This window comes from Triticum aestivum, chromosome 2D, assembly GCF_018294505.1.
Source record: "Triticum aestivum cultivar Chinese Spring chromosome 2D, IWGSC CS RefSeq v2.1, whole genome shotgun sequence".
NCBI classification, from domain to species: domain Eukaryota; kingdom Viridiplantae; phylum Streptophyta; class Magnoliopsida; order Poales; family Poaceae; genus Triticum; species Triticum aestivum.
The window spans coordinates 109899166-109921645 of record NC_057799.1 but is presented as its reverse complement, the minus strand read 5'-3'; the positions used below and the strand labels follow the sequence as shown (position 1 = coordinate 109921645).

Genomic DNA, 22480 nt, shown 5'->3' with positions numbered 1-22480 from the left:
GTTCGCAAGTTTGCAAGAAGTTCACAAAATTTTAAAATATTCATAAATTTAGAAAAATGTTTATGAATTTGAAAAAATATTTGGAAATTTGAAAACTTTTGCCTATTCTTTTTTTCAAAAACTAAGAAATATTCATGAATTTTAAAAATGTTTACCAATTTCAAAAAAGTTCGCAGATTTGAAAAATATTTGTGATTGTTCTAAAATTTTGCAAATTTCAAAAATTGCTCACAGATTTCAAAAAATTTACAATTTTTTTAAATACATAAAACTGGATATTTTTGAAAAATTGTTTAAGAATTTAAAAATCAATAATATTTTTTAATAAAATCCAAAAAAAACAGCTGCAAGATAACAAAATCAAAATAGGGTAGTGGAGCTAGATGTGCCAGCCCATTAAATCAGTCACTCAGCTGCAGTGGCCGACTTAAGCGTAGCGTTACAGAGGGGAGTGTATGCTCGTGTATATTAGCGACTTCGATTGTACTGTGTTTAAAAAAACTTAAGCGTCAAATATCATATTCCTAGATTACCTTTTGTTGGAAATATGTTAAAAACCTTTTTGTCCGAACTATAAGTGCATGCCAATAGTTTCTCAAAAAAAAGTGCATGCCAATAATTGGTCTTCTCCAACCCACAACATAACAAAGTGCCGCTGCCCCGTTGCAAGTTGCAACCTCGTGCTCCTTAGTCACGTCCGTTTTCTTTCAAACTAGATGTCAGTTGCAGAAAACAACATGTCCCGACGAACATCACGTCGATCGCCGCTCCCTCCAATTGTGGGGAAGGAAGCGATCCAATGAACGATCGATTACGATGAAATTTCCTACTTATTTTTTTTTGCAAAACGAGGCGGGCTCCTAATTAACTGACTACTGGATCAGGATTAGGCACCTACTACTTGCTTGTCCTATTTGGACTCCGATTGCATCTACGCTAAACATTTTGCCTGTTGCATGAAGTTGTTACATCTCGTGCATATAGTATTAGAAAAGAAGATATTGTTACATTACGTCGTGCTATAAGTAGCTGCGCGCTGGCTGCAACTACACATCAAAGTTGATAGGCGAAGATGAAGCTTGTGGTTGTGCTCTCGGCTCTGCTCCTGCTTTCCCTCGCGGCCGTCTCCTCGGCGGAAGAATTCGATTTCTTCTACCTTGTTCAGCAAGTGAGTAGCAATAGTACTGATCGATGATCAATTTCCAATCTGTAGATCACATCTTTGTACAGATGTCAGTATGCATTGCAATGTTAAACTTGTCTGATTCCTTCCAATCTAACGATGATCGTCGTCTTGTTTTTCTTTTGGACGAACGTATTGTGTTCCTAGTGGCCTGGGTCGTTCTGTGACACGAAGACAGGGTGCTGCTTCCCGGACACCGGCAAGCCGGCGACGGACTTCAGCATCCACGGGATGTGGCCCAACTACGCCAAGTGCAAGACCCAAGGCGAGCTCGACGGCGTCATCGAGATGGTGACCAAGGGGAAGAAGAAGTGCTGGCCGGAGTTCTGCAACAGCGAGCCCCTGCAGCTGTGGGAGATCAAGGACCTGGTGAAGGAGCTGGACGCCAACTGGCCGACGCTGGCGTGCAAGGGCGGGAAGAGCATCGAGTTCTGGAGCCACGAGTGGGAGAAGCACGGCACCTGCTCCGACCTGGGCCAGCACGGCTACTTCGCGGCTGCGCTCGGGCTCAAGGCCCGTCACAACCTCACCGCCGTCCTCGCCGACACCGGGATCGTGCCGTCGGACAGCGAGACTTACTCCCTGAGTAGCATCAATGACGCCATCAAGGAAGGCACCGGATTCGCGGCGAAACTGGAGTGCAACCGGGGCGTCGCCGGCGAGGTGCAGCTGTACCAGGTGTACCAGTGCGTCGACCGCTCAGGGGAGAACCTCATCGACTGCCCGGTGCCGGTGCAGGGCAACTGCAAAAACAGGGTCCAGCTGCCGGCCTTCTGATTAAGTTGAATTCTAGTTCAGAGTTTTATCCATTTACCTTACCACCCTCTTATTCGCAAAAAAAAAATTTACCTTACCACCCTCTAATCCAAACACCTCTTTTGTGTTTGTTATTGGTTCAGTTTTTCTTTTTCTTTTGGGGAGTGTTATTGGTTCAGTTTAATCGCATCCAATCCTGAGTTCTGGACATCGATGAAAGAAAAAATAAAACAGCCGCACAAATCTTCGTGTAAATCAATGTCATATAATTTTCATGTGCATAATTAAGGTATATCCAGATGTGCTTTAAGACTGCTCACAATGGGGAGTAACATAGAGTAGTAACTTGCCGATGTTACTAGTCTATGTTAGAGCAACTCTAGCAGACCCCGCATCCGCCTCCGACCCGCAAAATAACCGCCAAAATGCGGGTGCGGGCTGGAAAGCCTGCCCGACCAGACCACGCATCCCGCCCCGGCCCGCAAAAAATTTTAGGGGGCGCGGCAAATTTCCGGCCTCAACCCGGGAAAACGCGGGTTTCCCCCTCGCGGCTGCGGTGCCCTGCATCACAGAGAAGCAGTTGGCGGGAGGGACATTTCAGCCCGCGCTCTTTTCCCCTTTCCTTCCGCCGCCGCCCGCCCGCCGCCGGCGATTCCGGCCATATCTGCGGGCGGAATCGCTCCGCGGGGCCGCCCCACACCCTCCCGCGCCGAGCCGCTGCACCGCCCCTCCGGATCCGGCGAGAAGAGCCGCCCCCCAGTCGCCGCCGCCGCTGGGATCGACCACCGCCGAGCGCACCGCCAGTTAGTCCCCTTTTTATGATTTTCGCGAGCTGTGTAGTAGATTGACGCGCCGGCGTGCGTGTAGATGGAGTTGACCCCGTGCGAGAAGTTCTTGCTATCCGATTCGTCCGATTCGGACGACTCGGATGTGGAGACCATGCTTGCGAACTTTCGGCAGCAAACATTGGTCATGGCGCTTGACGTGAAGGAGCATGAAGACGAGTACCGAAAGAGGAGGCGAGGATCTACTGTCGGGCGTCTGTGCATTCCGCGGAATCGCCATCTTGAAAACGAGATGTTGATGCAAGATTATTTTTCGGAGAATCTTACATATCCTGCACACCTCTTCTGCAGAAGGTACCGAATGCGCCGATCCCTTTTTGTGAAAATTGTTGAAGCTTGCGAGGCAAATTGCCGGTATTTCACTCAGAGAAGGAATGCCGCGGGCTTAAAGGGATTTAGTGCATATCAAAAAATCTCCGCAGCTATGCGGGTGATTGCATATGGCGTTCCGGCTGACTATGCCGATGAGTATCTTCGCATTGGTGAAGATAGCACAATTGAGGTTGGACAGTGACTAATTTTTGTACTCATTTGTATTTGTATTCATGAAAAGTTTTGTATTGCATTATTTTTAGTTTGCTACGGTGATATGAATAATTATTTGTAATGCGGATGATTATTGTTTTATGTTTGATTTGAATAATTCAGTTTGTTTTCGATTGTTGAATTATGTTGGATTTGAGATTTGCGGGCTGATGATTTGCGGGGATGCAGCGGCGCAAAGAGCATAACCCGCAAAGCCGAACCGTAAAAAAGCATATTCCGTGAATATACATTTTTAGGATCCGTTTGGGGGGTCTGCATCTATGTCAGCCCGCGCCGGCCCGCAAAAGCTGTTTTGCGCGAACTGCATACGCGTTTTGCGGGCCGGCGTTTTGCGGGGTCTGATAGAGTTGCTCTTACTACCTCCATAGTGGGTAGTAACATATGAGTGGTATCATGAAAGAGTTCATTTATTAAGCTATAGACTCATTATGCCTTGAAATGTGTGATGTTACAGTAACTAGCTAAGTTACCACAAACCCCTCTCTCCTCATTAATTAGCTGCCACATAAGCAATCTTGTATTGAAATGTATGATGTTACTAGTTAAGTTACTCCCATTGTGACTAGTCTAACAAAACTAGTAGAAGGGTTGGACGTGCTTTGCTGCTCCGTTGGTGTTGTTAAGTTTCTTGGAAAAATAATCACTCTGTTTCAATATTATGGTGTATTACATTTTTGAAAAGTCAAGCCTTTAAAGTTCAATAAAATTTAAAGACAAATATATCAAAACCATTTAACTTCATCATGAAATGAATTTCTATACTTTTTTTAACATTGTGGATGTCGATATTTTTGCTCTGAACTTGGTCAAAGTTGGAGAAGTTAGACTTTCTACAAAACTAATACCCCTTATATTTTGAAATTGATGGAATATTTAGTTTGGCGGGTATTGGAGATGATAGAGTGTATTTTATTTTTATGTATAATGCGATGATTTCGTGGATCTTTCGTGGTGTGATTCTAAGTTATCCACTAACCAACGTATATTTATGTGGAGAAATTTCAGTGTCGGTGGTCGCATGTACTACTAAATTGGTGCTACAATATCACATGGTGGTGTATTTTTTCCGGTGATGGGAGGGTGTACGGTATTGATATATTTTTATAGGCCGGATGCTGCTAATTGATTTGAAAAATCATTAGCATTGTCAAAATAGAAACCAAATCTAAAATTGAATACCTCAATTGAATGAAAAAAATTCAAAAGGGAACATAATGAATTAAATGAATTTGAATGGGGGAGATTGAGAAAGTGTTGATCCGGTCAAAATCGATTGACCCAATTCTAAATTGAATACCTCGATTAATTGTGAGGCCATAAAACTAGGAAGCATAGTGTATAGTATGTGAGCTTTTTAAAAATAAAAAAGTGTTATAAAGGATTTTACTATTAATTCCTGATCAAATAAAGACCTATAATCTTGAGTTCCATTTTGCTCCACAAATTTTGAACGAAGTCAATAGGTGAAACGCGGCATGTCACGGCACCTTGATTGGGATTGGTGTGTCTTTTTGGTGTGGATAATGTTTGCCGGTTAGAGCGTCTCCAAACCTCAAAAGCTTTAAGGAAATGCAACAATGTACGCATCCCCATATCGGAAATTGGCGATGGCTCCTAGGTGCATGCATATGCATCCATTGTTTAAATACACATTTTAAAAAATTAAAAAATTTCGAATAAAAATCCCGCGTGTATATCCGGACATTCTATGTGCGTGCACAAAGTTTTTGGTGAAAACGAGGTTTTTTGTGGCTTGTGTAAAAAAGACAATTTCTGATGCTTCATTACAACTATTCATTTTGCATTGCTTTATTTTTTTGCACAAGCCACAAAAATGTCGTTTTTCACCGAAACTTTGTGCATGCACATAAAATGTCCGGATATAGTTATGGAATTTTTGTTTTGAATTTTTCAACTTTTCAAAATGTGTATTTAGACAATGGATGCATATGCACCTAGGAGCCAAAACACCGTGTCCTAATATGTGCTAGTATCACACCCATTTACAAAAAAAGATTTCCCTCGCTTTATATTACAAAGCAACCATCATCACAAGCATCCAAGCAAACTGATACAAACACACGCCGCCGCGGCACACAACACACACTTAAGGCAAAAAATAAAGGTGTCGGGGCACCGTCACACCACATCGACGACAACCAAGCAAACTAAAGATGAGCTAAGAAGGACCACTTGGAGACGACGGAGACCTCCACCACCGAGGAGGGTTGAGACGGACAATGACAAAGCAAGGACTCCAGGCTGGAGCCTCCCAAAAGGGTATGACCATGGATAGCCGCCACTGTCCGATCGGCAAATCAAGTTTTCACCCAGAGCCACACACAAGGAGTGGGAGCACCGCGATGAAGCCTCCAAGAAGAATATGACGTCCACATACGTCGCCGTCGTCGTTGGCGGCCAGTACAAGAACTGGGCAGGTGATGTATCCCGGCGCTCACACCCCTGCTCCGTCCACCACCTGCAGTCAAGCCTCCCGCGAAGCCATGGCTGCCTGCCCGCACCTGAGACGTAGGTTCCGCCCCCGAACACCACGCATCCGCCGCCAGGGCCGCCCCCAACATCCAGACACCCCCAAGACCATTCAAAGAGATCAACATTGTACCACAGGGACACCCCTGATCGACGAACCGCATCATATGTCCCGCCTTGAACATCGTCGGAGCTGCGACAGCCTGCACGCAACCGGGGATAGGGGAGGTGGGGGAGCGGACGCATCCGGACCGGCACACCCCTGTGCCAGTGACAAGTGGCCTGAGCACGTCGGCGCCGCCCATTCCTCCAACCAACCTCCCCACCGGACATACCCCTGTGACGCCTCACCTTAGCGGCTGACGCAGAACCGCACAAAGCCACCGACGTAGACCCGACCACCAGTAAGGAGGACCCCCAAGGACCACCGCCTACCGCCAAGAATACTCAATGGGGAGCCCATCTGAGCTGCTGCCATCATCCAGTCGGCGGAACGCCTAGAGCCCAACCAGCAGGCCCACCTACCATCGCCGCTGCGCCTCCTCCACCAACCAGTCGCGGCCACGGCAGGGACGGACACCCGCAGCTCGCGCCGCATGGGCCTAGATCTGGCCGTCTGTTGCCGCTGGAGCCCACTGCGCACCACTGCCGCTGCAGCCCCTTCAAGATGCCACCCACAATCCGCCAGTCCGCCGCCGGCGGCTGCTGCTGCCGCGCCCCGAGCAAACCCCAAGCCACCGCCCGACCTGGAGGCCCGCGCCCGCCAGACAGAGCGGGGGAAGAAGAGCACCCCGCCGCCGCCAGCGCTGGCCGGGCTTTGCCCGCTAGTACGTCGAGGTGGCGGCAAGGGGAGGGAGGCGCGTGGAGGGGGCTCGTGGCGGCGCTAGGGAGGGGAAGGGGACCTAACTATATCACACCCTTTCTTGCAGATATGGATGCATAAATTCAGCTCCAAGGGCTAGTCCTAATTTCCTAGCTAATAAGATCATATGATTCATATCTCTTATTTGAATGACTTTGATTGGCTGCTCCTAAAACTGCACATAACAACCACGACAATAACACCTTACAAAGTTTCTAAGGAAACCATAGAAAGATGCACACAAAAAGGACCTCATTTATGTGCTATGTACAACATGAAATAGACATTGGCCTCATGCTTCTTATTATTCCTTTTCCAGAGAGAAACATCTGATGATCCACCAAAGAAGGTGGTCATGAGTAGGGGACAAGCGTACACATTACAAGGCTTGTAAGCTCGCCTTGGGAGTAATTGGAACAAGGCTTTCCGTGTACAAAAGTATGTCGAACCAACACACGTTTTCCCATGCATGCCCCATGGTGTCTTCGGTAGGTCCAATGAACCTTAAGTCATCGATATCCAATGTGTCTTCTTCTTTTATGCCGTGAGCTTCCAAGTAATAACGGAAGAGACTATTGCCTCTTCTTAAAAGAAACCCACCATGGCTTAGCGAGGCTATTGGATAGCACGGCTCTGAGAAATTGATTATGCGATGACACTTCCATTGTGGATCTGGGATATCTCTTGTCATCCATATCAAGACTTGCCTCTGGACCTTCGAAAAGATGGTAGCGCATAATTCCCCATCGAGCTCATGGATAATAATATCTTCATCTTCAACTTGAGTGTACATATTAGGAAGCAATGGAGTAAAACCAAATGTTTCGTCCCCAAGGCTGAAACGGAGTAGCACCCGCGTGGAGCAGCTGTGGATTTTTCTATCAATGAAATAGAACAGACACCCCTTGCAATGTATGGCAGTCTGAGGACACGAGATAAGGGCAGGTGGATCAGTCAAGGTTTCCCTCCAAGATCCATCTTGGTCATCATTAATGATGAACACTTCCATTCCCATCGCAATGTGATGGCAATCACTTGAATAGTAGAAAGAGCGCACAACCTTGTATCTGCCCGTGGAAGCATCAAGGCCAAATCCAATTGGAAGGCAGGCTGAATGTTGCAACATGTTGCGGTGGCTCTTAGGCAGCTCGACGACATCTCTCATGGCAGGGTTAAAGATGTAGGTGTTGGTGTCGATGGGTAGCAGCACCAAGCCATCGCAGTGTGCCATTTGGGACACCAACCCAAACTCGCCTGCCTGGAAGTGCTTCCCGTAAAGGAGTGTTGCAATTGCACTACTGCTCATTCTGTCATCTTGTTGTTGTTGTTGTTGTTGTTGTAAAGAGCAGTGGTAGAGGCGGATGTTGGTGGAGACAATGTTGGAAGGATCCGGTTCCAGATAAATCTGGGGGATGATAAGGAAGGATAACGGGTTGTGATGTTTCTGTTTGGAGTGATGGAGGTGCGCACGAACAAAAACAGGATCCGAGATGATGGTGCGCCAAGCCTTGCTGACCGACTTGAACCTCACCAGTGATTCCACGGGAAGCCTGATTAAGATCTCCCACACTATCTCGTCCAACAAGTCCTCGCAGGAAAATTTAGTCTGCCGCCTCCTCGTCCTTCGCTTCCTCTGTGGCACCTTCTTCTTTCTCGCGTCATTAACCACCATCTTCAAGGCAGAAAGAAATTAAGCTTTACTTGATCTGCATATATATGCAATGCACGGGACTGGATATTTATATATAAACTCTCCCTGATCTGTTTCGGATCCTCCCCGGACACGGTCTCCGTCTTCATATAGGGACGCACCCAATTTTGTAAATCAAACGGAGAAAAACAACAGGAGTTCCACTTTGGTAGACCCCCCTACAAACCGTATAAAGGGTAATATGGACTTTTCACACTTTTGTATATACGATGAGTCCCCCGTCGGTATGTATATACGTATAGGCAATGCACGGGACTGGATATTTATATATAAACTCTCCCTGATCTGTTTCGGATCCTCCCCGGACACGGTCTCCGTCTTCATATAGGGACGCACCCAATTTTGTAAATCAAACGGAGAAAAACAACAGGAGTTCCACTTTGGTAGACCCCCCTACAAACCGTATAAAGGGTAATATGGACTTTTCACACTTTTGTATATACGATGAGTCCCCCGTCGGTATGTATATACGTATAGGCCAGTATATTTATCTTTTTTCTTCTATTCGCTTAATGTTTCACATTTTTTTAAAATGTAAAATTAATGCAGTTAGCATGGTTCGAACTAGAGACCTCCCGTTCGACTATACAACAAGGTAACCAACAGACCACGTTAGTAGTTGTAACAATTATTGGTATGACATCTATCTTACTTATAATACGCAGTGGGTTTCCAATTTTTTTTGTCGAGTTTCAATCTTTTTTTTGTTTTCTACTTTTTTCCTTTTTCTTTTCTTTTTAAAAATCGTGAACTTTTATTAAATTTATGAAATATTTTCCAAATCTGGGAACTTGTTTCGAATCCTTATTAAAAAACAAATCTGTGAACCCTTCTTCAAAACATGTGATTTTTTTTTCAAGATTGATGAACTTTTTTTTTCACATACGATGAGTTTTTTTAAATCCAGCTGGCAAGCTGGGTTCCCAAAATCGGGAACATTGTTTTGCATCTTTCTTTGGTAAACTTTTTTTTTTTTGAAAATCTATAAAATTTTTCAAATCCATGAACATTTTTCTAAAAACTGATGTGCTTTTCAAAATCTGTGAATGCTTAGGCCGGCCTAATAGGCGCCTCACAGGAGCGATGTTGTCGCCTAGTTGGGCCAAAGCCTAAGCATTCTTTTCTTTTATATTTTTTTCTTCTCTATTCATGTTAATTCATTTTTCTTCTTTTTGATTTATTATTGTTTTAAAACTTGGTTACCTTTTTAGATAGTAATTTTAAATATACTTTTACGTCAAACCTGGCATATATGCCTATCATGGGCATGCCCCCTAGTAGCAAAAGTTAAGACCATTTCATGAATCGCAAAAAAAATATTCAACGGAGGGTGTTCGGGTGGCCACAAGGTTTCGCTTGAGAGCACCCTGTATCCCGACATCCTTCAAATGGCCTAAATTTCCATGGCCTTGTATGATCAATTCAAGGCATGCCAAGTTATTTTGGTTTTCGACAAAATTTTGCATTTTCTGAAATTTTCTCGGTAAAAAAAGAGCGATAAATGGCACGACATTTGTGACACTTGCATACGGCATCGGAAGTCGTTCAAACCTAACATGGATGCCAACCATTGGGATGCCCACATGCTTACAAAAGTTGGGGTCATTTAAAGAATGTCCAAACATAGACAATGTTTAATGGATGGTGTTCGGTTAGGCTAGAAGGCTTCGCCTTAGAGCACGTTGTTTCCCGACATCCTTTAAAGGACCCTATTTTTTACCATGAACTTGTACGACAAATTCAAGGCATCATGTCAAGTTTTTTAGTTTCGACAAACTTTGCCTTTTCTGGAGTTTTCTTGGTCAAAAAAGCCCGATGAATAGTCACACATGTCGTAACTTGCATACGGTGCCAGAAATCGTTCAAATCTAGCATGGATGGCTAACATGGGCATGCCCACCTCCTTGAAGAAGTTGGTATCATTTCAAAAATGTACAAAACTAGACCATGCTCAATGGAGGGTGTTTACGTTGGCCAGAAGGCTCCGTCTGAGAGCACATCATTTCTCGACATCATTCAAATGGCCCCAAAAACTTTCCACCATCTTCTATGAGTAATTCAAGGCACCATGCCATGTTGTTTTGGTTTTTGACAAATTTTGCATTTTATGGAGTTTTCTCAGACAAAAAAGGTAGATAAATGGCCGGACGTGTCGCAACTTGCATACGGTGTTAGAAATCATTCAAACTTAGCATGGATGACTACCATGTGCATGCACACCTTCTTGAAAAAGTTGGTTTCATTTCAAGAATGTCCAAAACTAGACCATGTTCAATGAAGGGTGTTCGGGTTGCCCACAAGGCTCCGTTTGTGAGCACGTTGTATCTCGACATCCTTCGAATGGGCCCGAAAAAATTTCTACCATCTGCTATGACCAATTCAAGGCACAATCCCAAGTTGTTTCGGTTTTCGAGTTTTTTTGCATCTTCTGGAGTTTTCTAAGTCAAAAATGTAGATAAATGATCGGACGTGTCGTAACTTGCATATGGTGTCGGCAATCATTTAAACTAGGCATGGATGTCTACCACGGGTATACCCACCTACTTGCAAAAGCTGAGGTCATTTTAAGAATGTCCAAAACTAGATCATGTTCAACGGAGGGTGTTTCGTAAAGCTAGAAGAGCCTGTTTTAAAGCACATTATCTTTTCACATCTGTCAAATGGCCCCAGTTTTTTTTTCACAAACTTATGTGACCAATTCAAGGCATTATGCCAAGTTGTTTGGATTTTTGTATTTTCTGGAGTTTTCTCGGTGAAAAGGGTATGATATCTTGTCGGACGTATGGCAACGTGCAAACAATGTCGGAAGTCGTTTAAACCTGGCTCGGATGCCTCATATGTTCGTGCCAGGCTACTGCCAGAAGTTGGAGTCACTTATCCATGGTCCAAAAAAACACCAGTTGAGAGGAGTGTGTTAGACTAGGCCAGACGAATGGATCTCTAAGCATGTAATTTTTCCTAATTTGAATGCTTTAGTTATTTGCAGTTTTCGTCATTATCAATTAACATGAATATTTTCTCATATCGTAACCACTTCTTGAAATTTTGTCAATAATTTTGAAGTTTTAAATTGTGTATGGAAATTTTATAAAATTGAACATTTTTTCAAAATTGTTAACAAATTCCCAATAATTTATATTGAAGACAATTTGCATACTACGTACTTTTTTAAAAATTTATCAACTTTTTAAATTTGGGACAAAATTATAAAAAATGGGAACATACATACATGATACAATGGCTGTTTGGAGACACATACACATACACTAGACTACATCCATGAATCTATGACGAAGAAATCAACAGAAATGACATGCGCGCACACGTGTACAAGTATAGCTTGCACAAATCGATTTGAGATTTGCACATGTATCCACGTAGTACTTTGCTACGTTCCTCCACACAAAATAAATATACACGCACAGAACCCTTGAACAACTTGAGTAGTACAAAGATTCTCAAAAGAAAAAAAAACTTGAGGAGTACAAAGTACTACAGGGAGCAAATAATAGTAAATTTCGTGATTTACATTTTCAGCAGTGGTGGCGTAGTCCAGTGGCTAGCTCCCCTAAACTGAAGGATGAGGTTATGAGTTCGACCCCTCATTCTTGTTTTCTAATTTTCCCAGCATTTTTACAATGTGTTTAAGGGGGGTCTACCGAAGCAGAAGTGAAACAACAGGGGACCCGATTTTGTATGAGAAAGAATCCGTGAGATCTGAGACATCGAAGTGACTAACTCAGATCCGGTCAAAGGCAGCTTCTCTCGGACGGCTGCTGCTGGGGAAGGATTTGCGCGACGGATGCATTGGAGGCAGCCTGGGTTGGGTGATGCGACTCGGCTCCGGCGCGGCTATACCTCGCAGCCTTCCTGACTCTGAAGTCGTGCGAGCGTCTGGGCCGCCCAAGTGCGTGGCCGAGGGAACTCTGGCAGATGGACCGGCCCAGGCGCACGCCAGGCCACAGCCTCGTGTTTTTTCTGTTTTTTTTCATGTGTTCTGTTTTCGCTTTTTTCTTTAAAAAAATTGTTTACACTTTCAAATATTCTAATTATATACTTCCTCCGTAAACTAATATAAGAGCATTTAGATCACTATTTAGATCACTAAAGTACTGATCTAAACGCTCTTATATTAGTTTACAGAGGGAGTACTATATTAAAAAAACCTCTACATAAAACATTAGAAAATGTTAACCAAGCATTTTCAACATGTTAAATGTGTATAGAGAAAATGTAAGTTAGAGATTTCAATATGGACTACATACGAAGCAAAATGAGTGAATCTACACTCTATACTCTATCTATATACATCCATATGTAGTTTATATTGAAATCTCTAGAAACACTTATATTTAGGAACGGAGTAGCCAACATGCTGTGCTATCACCAGTTCTTCCTATTATAGCTAAAGTATCGTCAACCTTATTTTGATTTCTATTGACTTTCAGCAGAGCGAGGTACCAACACTGCCAAGAACATTGTATCCGAGACTAAGTAAGTGCTGAACATTGCCATGTAGGCATCGAGCCATAAAGCATAACAACTTTTTTAGGACTCATATCCATTACTACTAAACTGCAAAAACATCTTATATTTAGATAGAGAGGAATATGCTTTAACATTTTTTTAATTAAATATATATACACACGCTTCAGTGTGTTTTTTCAATTAAATATAGAGACACTCTTTAGTTCATGTTGAAATATCCAAAATATTTTGTATTTGTTAACAGAGGAGATATAAAGGTTTATCAGAAGTACAAAACACCACAAACATTAAGATCTCTGAACCACATTAAGATCTCTGAACCATCACCGAAACTGCCTCCGTTAGAACGAGCTATTGACGATGTCGCCGCTTCTATATCAGAGCTGGCCTGACGTTGTCGATGACAATCGAAAAGTCATTGTCCACATGTCCCTAAGGACCATCACCCCAGAGCCATACTCATCGCCATAGAACCCTTAAATCGATCCAAGAAGCATGACATCAAATTTCACGATGGGAATGCACGGTTGGAAACCCTAACTTTACTGCCTCGAAGAGCCGGCAGGAAGATACGTCGGAGCTCTGTCTAATCAGTCCCAACAGACAAACTTGAAGAGGATAGGAGCATGGAAGACCGACTCGATAATGAAGCGCTGCCATCAGTCCGATCGCCATAGAGGAGAGGCGGATCCACGAGCACGCTCGTGGAGATCGCGGAGAGCATTTTCTTTCTGTATTGTTGTCAAGAAATTCCAGTGCAAGACCAACCCTACCGACACTGCAATCCAGAGATTTGCTTGTCTAACTAACTACATCCATGCCGCAGGGTTCTACAATATTGCTGCCAAACTTTAAAGGGACCAATGATCGTAGGCTCATAACACAGATCAGGCTCTTTCATCAAACTCTGAACCTTGTCTTGATTTCTCAATAAACCAGATCAATTATGGCCCATGGTCTAAAAGTATTTTGGAAGTGCCAGCTTTTGGTGCTTGTGTCTCATGCCCATATGGTCGGGTCGGGATCATGCATGCGCTGCAGTGGCCGATCCAGGAATTCAACTTTGGGTGTTCAAAAAAAAAATTCACCCTAACAAAGAAGTGCATTTGTCCACGGCAACACAAATTGTTCACAATAGGATCAATATCTTGGGAGAAGATTTTTTATTTATTTTACAAAGAGCTATATATCTCTAAAACCAAAGATAATGAAATTTCAGATTGGAACTTTGGACTGAGCTTTTTTAGGGGTATTTAACTGTGCTTAGAGCATCTACAACCGGGTATCCTAAACCCGCATCAAACGTCCGGGCACATCCGCCACGTGGGACTGACGGTATTTAAGCCAATCGCCGGCACCGAAACCCTACCCATCCACACTTCCGCCCTTTTGTCCGCCGACACCGCTACTTTCCACTCGCCGTCCATATCCTGGACATCTCCGACGAGAGGCATAGTTAGCTAGTGTGTGCGTAGCATGTAGGATTTCTTTTGCATGGTTTGCATGGTCACTGTCCGCGGAGACGCCCGGTCATGTCCGCGGATGTTTGAGGGGTCGGATTTACGTCCAGTTGTAGATGCTCTTAATATCTCTCGTGCGTGAGGGCAGAGGTGGCTCGTTGCTGCTCTTGGGCTACTGGTTAGTTAGGTCTGGTTAGTGGCCGATGGATTAATATTGGTCGGTTTGCCACATGAGAGCTGCTGTGTAGTCTCTCAAAGTATGCCACTCTGTCTTTTTTGCCATATATATCTATAAATAGGAATTTTGTGCAGCAAATTTTGGGTGTACAGTACACCCTTGACAAATACTGGATCCGCCCTGCAGGGCTCGTTCTGAACTTCTGATCCCGCGTAGGATCTTAATTAGGTGATGCCGTATGATTGTATGAACATTAGTCCAAACTAATCTTTCTATACTGTATTCAGGAATCGCACTTTTCTGTCCGTGCCCTGCTCACCATGTCGTTACGGTCCTAATATGCGATTGTAATCCTCACCCTAAACGCAGTTAGTGCAAAGACTGGAAGCCTCAGACTGTCTGAGAGCAAGCATGAGACTCCATTACTGTTCGCTCACCGTCGTCCTGCTCCCTTTCCTCCTCGCCTCAGCCACCGATTTCGATTTCTTCTACCATGTCCAGAAGGTAAACTGACTAAATTAATTCTGAACATTTTATTGCTCGATCGTGGTTGTGTGTGTCTGAACTCTGAACAAAGGCTGACCGTTCCTGAATGCAGTGGCCCGGCTCGTTCTGCGACACGACGGGCGGCTGCTGCTTCCCCGGCAACGTGAAGCCGGCGGCGGACTTCGGCATCCACGGCCTGTGGCCCAACTACGCCGCGTGCCGCCCCGCCGGCGAGACCAACAGGACCAGGTGCTGGCCGGACTTCTGCAACGCCACCAACACCTTCGCCCCGTCGCTGGTGCGTATGACCGCATGCCACTCTTCATCTCCAGAAGTTCCCTCTGTAATCTGTCGGTGAATGCGTTGCAGATCAGCGACCTGAAGAGCGACATGGACCGGAACTGGGGGACGCTGTCGTGCAGGAGCAACGACAGCACGGCCTTCTGGAGCCACGAGTGGAGCAGGCACGGCACCTGCTCCAACATGGACCAGCACGCCTACTTCCTCGCGGCGCTCCGGTACAAGGCCCGCTTCAACCTCACCCGCATCCTCCTCGACTCCGGGATCGTGCCGTCGGAGGAGAGGACGTACTGCGTGGGCAGCATCCGGGACGCCATCGGGGAGGCGACGGGGTCGGCGCCCGGCATCGAGTGCAACCGGAACGCCCGCAACGAGACGCAGCTGTACCAGGTGTACCAGTGCGTCGACCTCGCCGGCACCGGCCCCATCCCCTGCCCGGCGGTGCCGATGCAGGGCCGCTGCACCGACCAGGTCAAGTTCCCCGCGTTCTAGCTGGAGCCAGGGCATGTGACGCGGTAACCTTTCGTTGCCGGCCGGCGCTGCACTCGTTTCAGAGGGACGGCAGCGCGCGGTCATTTTCACTATAGTTTTGCAAGTCTTAGTGGATGCTTATCCATGAGATCTCACATTGAGATCTGTATCTGTGTTAAAAAATAGTTTTTTTCTCTAACTGTTATGTCACTTCACTAAAACTTGGTTAAATCTCACTCTACTGAGACATAGCCACACTCTTTCACTATTTTATCTCTCGCTTAGATTCCGAAAGCTCTCGATACATTGTTTCCGTTCATTCGTGGTAACTCATAAGTATTTTTTGATAATGGATGAATTTTATTGACTCAATATGAAGCATCGAGAGGACACACCTACTGCATACTCCCTTTGTTTTCAAATATAAGACTTTTTTTAGAAATTTTAATATGAATTATATATGGATGTATATAGACATATTTTATATTATAGATCGCAGCCAGAATGCATTCATCTCGGGGCAGAGCTTACATGACAACTACGTCCTCGTCAAGCAGTCGCTCAAGCTATTGCACCAATTGGGAGCTCCGCGAGTCATGCTTAAGCTCCACCTCACGCGGGCCTTCGACTCCATATCATGGCCAGTCCTCTTCGAGGTTTTGCGCCAATATGGTTATGAGAATCGCTTCCTGGAATGGACAGCCATTCTCCTGTCATCGTCCAGCACGCGTGTTCTCATGAACAGCGAGCCCGGACCACCCATCTGGCACTGACAAGGGCTCCGTCAGGGAGACTCTATGCCTCGCAGCTCTTCGTGCTCGTCGTCGACACGCTTGGACGGCTCCCAAGACGCGCCCACAGCTTGGCCATTCTGCAGTCGTTGCACCCCCCGACGGCACATCCTGGCGATCTCGCTCTACGCCGGCGACGTCATGGTCTTCTACCATGTCATAGCTAGCGACATCGTTGTGGTCAAGGAGATCCTCGCCTTGTTCGGCAGGGCCTCTGACCTCCAGGTGAACTTAGCCAAGAGCTCTTCTACTATCCTACACGGCGATCAGGCGGCCACGGAGAATATCACGCACCTCGGTTGCCTGGTGGTGACACTCCCTATCACCTACATCGGCATCCCCTTGTCCACGCGTCGCCCATTAGCCGCCCAGCTGTAGCCCATGGTCGACTCGGTCGCCACACGCCTCCCAACTTGGAAGGCCTGCCTGATGACCAAAACCGGTCGCCTGGCTCTGGTAAAATCAGTCATGTGCGCCATCCCGGTGGACCAGCTGCTCGCGTTTGCACCCCCCAAGAAGAACATCAAGCAACTCGAGAAGATTCAGCGCGGATTCCTCTGGGCCAGGCACGCCGCTGCCAACGGAGGGCACTGCCACGTGAACTGGAACCGCGTCTGTCGCCCCATCGAGCTCGGGGGCCTAGGCGTCCGCGACCTCAAACACGCCGGCCTCGCATTGTGGTTGCGTTGGTTGTGGTTTCCAGAACGGATCCCGAGTGAGCATGGCAAGGGCTCGACCTCCAGTTCTCGTCCATGGAGTGTGTGCTGTTCTGGGCATCCACGTCCATGGTCATCGGGAATGGGATGACCGCCCCGCTCTGGGAAAACCGGTGGATCAACAGCCAATTCGTCCGCGAGCTCCTGCCCAATCTCTACGACTGCATCCCCAAGGGACGGCCTATGGCGAGAACTGTGGCGGACGAGCTGAATGGCAACTCCTGAGCACGCGACATTCATGGCAACCTTGGCATGCATGAGATTGGTCAGTACCTGCAGCTTTGGCAGGTCATGCAGCACACCATGCTCTCTGCTCCCCCGGACCAGTTGATTTGGAAATGGACAGCGAGTGGCACCTACTCCGCATAATCCTGCTACCTGGCCCAATTCCATGGATCAATGTATTGCTACTCCTGGAAGCTTATCTGGAAAAGTTGGGCGCACTAGTGCAGAACCGGGCTATAGCACTGGTTCGTAAGGCCCTTTAGTGCCGGTTCTGTAACCGGCACTAAAGGGTGGGGACTAAAGGTCCCCCCTTTAGTACCAGTTCTGCACGAACCGCCGCTAAAGGGCCACCACGTGGCACGAGCCAGTGCCGGGGGCGGGGAGCCCTTTAGTACCGGTCGGTAACACCAACCGGTACTAAAAGGTTTGGGGGGTTTGGGGTTCATGATTTCTTTTTCCTTTAATTTTGTGTTTTCCATTTAATTCTTTTTTGTTTGCTGGTATTTTACGATACTACATATTGTACACGTTATGCATATATATAAATAGAATTTCTCGTAGAACCGATCATATATATATATATATATCATCGAATGTCTCACAACCACCATTCACACATACACATGTATCTCTACTCCTAATGGAGCAGTTGGTAGTCTCGCTTCCAGGTTTTTTTTAGTCCCACCTTTCATGGTTTTTTTTTGGTACCTCCTCCCACCTCTGACTTATCCACCAGAAACCGAAAAAACCTCCTCCTGAGGCCCCAACCCGCACCCATCCACGTACCAAAAAATAGACCTACGAAGGTTAACCAACGAAAAAAGACCTACCAAGATTAACCAGCGAAAAAAAACCTAATGGAGGAGTTGGTAGTCCGGTACGGTTTATTTTCAACACTTTCCTAATGACAAAAGATCACGGATCTAACTTTCCTAGCTTAGCCAAATCAACGAATCTCTTTCATAAATGCAATTTGCTTTAGGAAACAAATAATAGATTCTTTCCTACCTTAGCCAAATCAACGGATCTCTTCCATTAATGCAATTTGCTTTAGGAAACAAATAATAGATTCTTTCCTACCTTAACCAAATCAGTGAATTTCTCTCATTAATGCAATTTGCTTTAGGAAATAAATAATAGATTTTCAGGAAACAAATAATGGGTTTAATACGGTTTATTTTCAACACTTTCCTAATGACAAAAGATCACGGATCTAACTTTCCTAGCTTTGCCAAATCAACGAATCTCTTTCATAAATGCAATTTGCTTTAGGAAACAAATGATAGATTCTTTCCTACCTTAGCCAAATCAACGGATCTCTTCCATTAATGCAATTTGCTTTAGGAAACAAATAATATATTCTTTCCTACCTTAACCAAATCAACGGATCTCTTCCATTAATGCAATTTGCTTTAGGAAACAAATAATAGATTCTTTCCTACCTTAACCAAATCAATGAATTTCTCTCATTAATGCAATTTGCTTTAGGAAATAAATAATAGATTTTCAGGAAACAAATAATGGATTTAATACGGTTTATTTTCAACACTTTCGTAATGACAAAAGATCACGGATCTAACTTTCCTAGCTTAGCCAAATCAACGAATCTCTTTCATAAATGCAATTTGCTTTAGGAAACAAATGATAGATTCTTTCCTACCTTAGCCAAATCAACGGATCTCTTCCATTAATGCAATTTGCTTTAGGAAACAAATAATAGATTCTTTCCTACCTTAACCAAATCAGTGAATTTCTCTCATTAATGCAATTTGCTTTAGGAAATAAATAATAGATTTTGAGGAAACAAATAATGGATTTAAAGAAATTCATAGGTAAACCATCTCTACTACTTATTAAACAAGAAAACATGTACATCGCTAAGTGTACCCAGCCTAACGTACACATAACAACATAGCTCAATTATAACCACACGATCAGAATCACTTAATTTAATCTAATCCAGAGCCAAAAACGCGCTTAGCAATTTACCTGGGCGGACGAAAACTCTGCCGTACCAAACGTTCCGCGCGCCCCGCGTCGACCCCGGTACATCGTTTCCTAATCCAAGGAAAGGAAAACACAATCCGATATCGAAAGATCCCTGAATGCAGGTGAGCGACGCGGTCAACACGGGGAGGCGGCGGCATCTCGAGGGAACGGTGATGGCCAAGTTGTGGGCTCCGGCGGGGCTGCTGTGGATCTGGCGGATGGCAGCAGGATCGGGTCGACGACGGACGGCTCCGGCGAGAGTCGGAGGGACGACGGCGGCGGCTGAGCTCCTCCATGGCCTGCTGCGGTTCCAGGGAGAACAGAAGGAAGGGAGGGGAGGAAGGGCACGGCCAGCAGGCTCTCACCTCTCTTACCTCCATGCCGCCGTCGACACGACCCCCGAGCCTAGACCACGACCCATGCGACGGGACCCCGCTGATGCCGGCGGCGGTGCCGGGTTCCATGATCTATTCGACTTCATGTGTCGAATCATCAAGTCCGCACCAGCACTCCACCGGGCCCCTCAGTGGGATCGGCGTCCGTATCAGCTCCTGCCTCTGCAAGTCAAGGGGTAGGCTGCTCGATCGCATCTCCAAGAGTCCCTCGCCGCCACAACGCCTGCAGTCGCGGACGGCCGTACCTGTCGACGGGAGCGGCTGAGCAGGGGACATCCCGCCGATCCGATGGCGGAAGGGCGAGATAATGGGCAAGTCTACCTCGGGTTGAATCTGGACACCAGCGAGCTCCTTGCAGTAAACCAGGTGCTGGACTTTTGCGTTTTGTTTATCAGGTTTGCACTGTGTGAATCACGCCGGTCCGGCTCTCACCCCTCTCTGACCTCCATGCCGCAGTTGGGCGCTCCTTCGAAACAAGATTATCGTGTCCAGGTATACAGTCCGCCACAAAACTCTCCCGTGCAGTGGGCGTACAGAAGGTACCTTCCTCTCCTGATTTTGTATATGGCAGTGTAGTACTATGTGGTTAACTGAAAACGAAGAGTAAGCAAATTAGTTCCTGTCAGAACAACTGTAGCCGGCATCGCCGCCGTCGCTTATGGAGCTCCACACCATTCCCCAATTGTACGAGAGCATGTTCAATCTTCGCCATTCTATACTATGTGCAAATGGTCAACTCTTTTCCAAACAAGAAGATATGAGGATTAGGCATATATGCCCCATAAGGTAGCTATATTCATGTGTTGTAGTGTGGATTATGGTCACGCTCTGTCTTGGACTGCAGATAGCTAGGTTAACAAAAATGGATACTCTGCATATTTTCTGAATTTTTAGTAAGGTCTACATGAATAAGGTTAGCAGTAGTTCTGACTTGGGGCACTGGTTAATTCTTCACATGCAGGAACGTGGAGAGATGGTGGGCTCCAAGCCCATGGTGATTTTATTGTGCTTGCAGCTTGAGATGTACTTGGTCCAAATGAAAATCATCATTTTGAAGGGTTAGTAGATGATGCACGTATATAGTTAGATCTTAATTTTGTTTATTATTCAAAATGCTTGTACCCACTAGATTTCATTTTTTTACCTTGAAGGAGTATTATATTACTATTATTTGGAATCCACCTTGATCCTCCACTTCTATTTTTCCTAGGCAACTTCGCATGGAATTAGGATCACTTAATAAGGTTCTGGTTTCTTTTTCAAATTCACTTGCTTTATGCATGAACCTATTATAGATTTGTTGGTGTTGATTTGCAGTAAGAGCAAATGTAATATTGTTCTCATCAATTTCTTTCATAGCATGTGTAATGCGTTATAACATCAGTTTCATTGGATTGGAAAAGGTGATAAACATGCAACCATTCTTACTCGATGATATGAATACTTCAGGAGCAATGGTGGCATTTGTTTGCACATTAGTATTCCATTATGTAGTAAAGGATATGGTCTGGTAGTCATTCTTTATCGTTATAGTTATTGTCAAATGGTGGAATATTGCTGCCTAGCAGCTCTGGTTCATGCGTGTGTGAAAAACAATGTAAAATCATTTTTGTTGCTGTAGAATCTCATGAGTCGTATGAAAAAGAAGGCTAGGATATTTATATTTTTTAATTGTTCAGCTGCTTGTGTTACAGATCTGGGCATACCTTTTGTTTGAGATAAATTTGGGCATAAATTGTCACAAATAAATGGGTGGCGTTGGGTCAAGGTTCAGGAACCCAGGGGCATCATGCTTCTTTTGAGCCACATGGGGAGAATTACATCCATGTATTAGAAAAACTAGGTGCCCGCTTAAACAGAAAAAATACAACTCTTGCTGACCGGGAGCTTCATGGTAGTGGCTAGAATTTAATCAGAGATCCATGTACAGGTTGATTGTTATGAAACCATGCGATGGAATCTTGATGTTGACAATGTCCAGAAATCTGATTCGTCAGAGACAAAATCCAACCTTAATTCCCCCATTCAGATCATGAAATATTGGGGTTAACAGTTTGCGATGTAAGATGGGTTGAGATCTGCTATACGTTAACTTTCTTTTGTTCAAATGTTTTCTTTTGTTTTGAAACCTTAATGTTTTCTGTTGTGGGGTGACAATGTCTGGGTTTATGCTAACAAGCAAGAAAAAGGTTATATGCAATGAGTTCCCAATCTTGAAATATTGAAATATTGAAGCATATCTTGGAACGACGGAGTTCCCAATCTTCATGGTAGATGATGGGACACTGGATGCTGAAGTTGCTTATTGTCTCGCGTAGAACAATAGCATGTCCTTATTTTTTGCTATGTTTTGCCCATGTTGATTACGATGGCATTGTTTTGAACATTCTATCTGTGTTGATAAAAAAGGAGATGATTTGGTATGCCCTCCTTGCAGAGGATCGAGCCTGGTCGGTTGGTTCTTGGTTGGGTGTTGTTGAGACGATCCAAGCCACCAGCAATTCGAGCTTGTCTTCATGGTGTGTAATTATATTTAGGTAGACAAAATCCCCTGATGATAGCCCAAAAAGAAGATTCGGCGTGACATG

At 45.2% G+C, this 22480-nt stretch overlaps 3 protein-coding genes and 1 long non-coding RNA gene across 4 annotated transcripts; 3 read left to right on the top strand and 1 right to left on the bottom strand.

Moving 5' to 3' along the window:
* Positions 1 to 1010: 1010 nt before the first annotated feature.
* LOC123048962 (ribonuclease 1) lies at positions 1011 to 2209 on the top strand. Its single transcript, XM_044471969.1, has 2 exons — positions 1011 to 1168; positions 1331 to 2209. The coding sequence occupies exons 1-2, from the start codon at positions 1073 to 1075 to the stop codon at positions 1958 to 1960; spliced, it is 726 nt and encodes a 241-aa protein (XP_044327904.1). The 5' UTR covers positions 1011 to 1072; the 3' UTR covers positions 1961 to 2209.
* A 4846-nt stretch (positions 2210 to 7055) lies between these two features.
* On the bottom strand, positions 7056 to 8354 carry LOC123055698 (putative F-box protein At2g02030). Its single transcript, XM_044479602.1, has one exon. The coding sequence runs from the start codon at positions 8352 to 8354 to the stop codon at positions 7062 to 7064; it is 1293 nt and encodes a 430-aa protein (XP_044335537.1). The 3' UTR covers positions 7056 to 7061.
* A 6576-nt stretch (positions 8355 to 14930) lies between these two features.
* On the top strand, positions 14931 to 15797 carry LOC123048960 (ribonuclease 1-like). Its single transcript, XM_044471968.1, has 3 exons — positions 14931 to 15023; positions 15118 to 15303; positions 15375 to 15797. Exons 1-3 carry the CDS (start codon positions 14931 to 14933, stop codon positions 15795 to 15797), a joined length of 702 nt encoding a protein of 233 aa, XP_044327903.1.
* Positions 15798 to 19384: 3587 nt separating this feature from the next.
* On the top strand, positions 19385 to 22237 carry LOC123048959 (uncharacterized). Its single transcript, XR_006423412.1, has 3 exons — positions 19385 to 20258; positions 20349 to 20950; positions 21103 to 22237. It is a non-coding gene; the product is annotated as an uncharacterized lncRNA (long non-coding RNA).
* Positions 22238 to 22480: the final 243 nt, after the last annotated feature.

Bases quoted from the DNA above. Each gene is read 5' to 3' on its own strand.
- LOC123048962 (XM_044471969.1), top strand. From the start codon at position 1,073: ATGAAGCTTGTGGTTGTGCTCTCGGCTCTGCTCCTGCTTTCCCTCGCG. The intron at 1,169-1,330 runs GTGAGTAGCAAT...TTGTGTTCCTAG, and splicing joins TCTTCTACCTTGTTCAGCAA to TGGCCTGGGTCGTTCTGTGA.
- LOC123055698 (XM_044479602.1), bottom strand. From the start codon at position 8,354: ATGGTGGTTAATGACGCGAGAAAGAAGAAGGTGCCACAGAGGAAGCGA.
- LOC123048960 (XM_044471968.1), top strand. From the start codon at position 14,931: ATGAGACTCCATTACTGTTCGCTCACCGTCGTCCTGCTCCCTTTCCTC. The intron at 15,024-15,117 runs GTAAACTGACTA...TCCTGAATGCAG, and splicing joins TCTTCTACCATGTCCAGAAG to TGGCCCGGCTCGTTCTGCGA. The intron at 15,304-15,374 runs GTGCGTATGACC...AATGCGTTGCAG, and splicing joins ACACCTTCGCCCCGTCGCTG to ATCAGCGACCTGAAGAGCGA.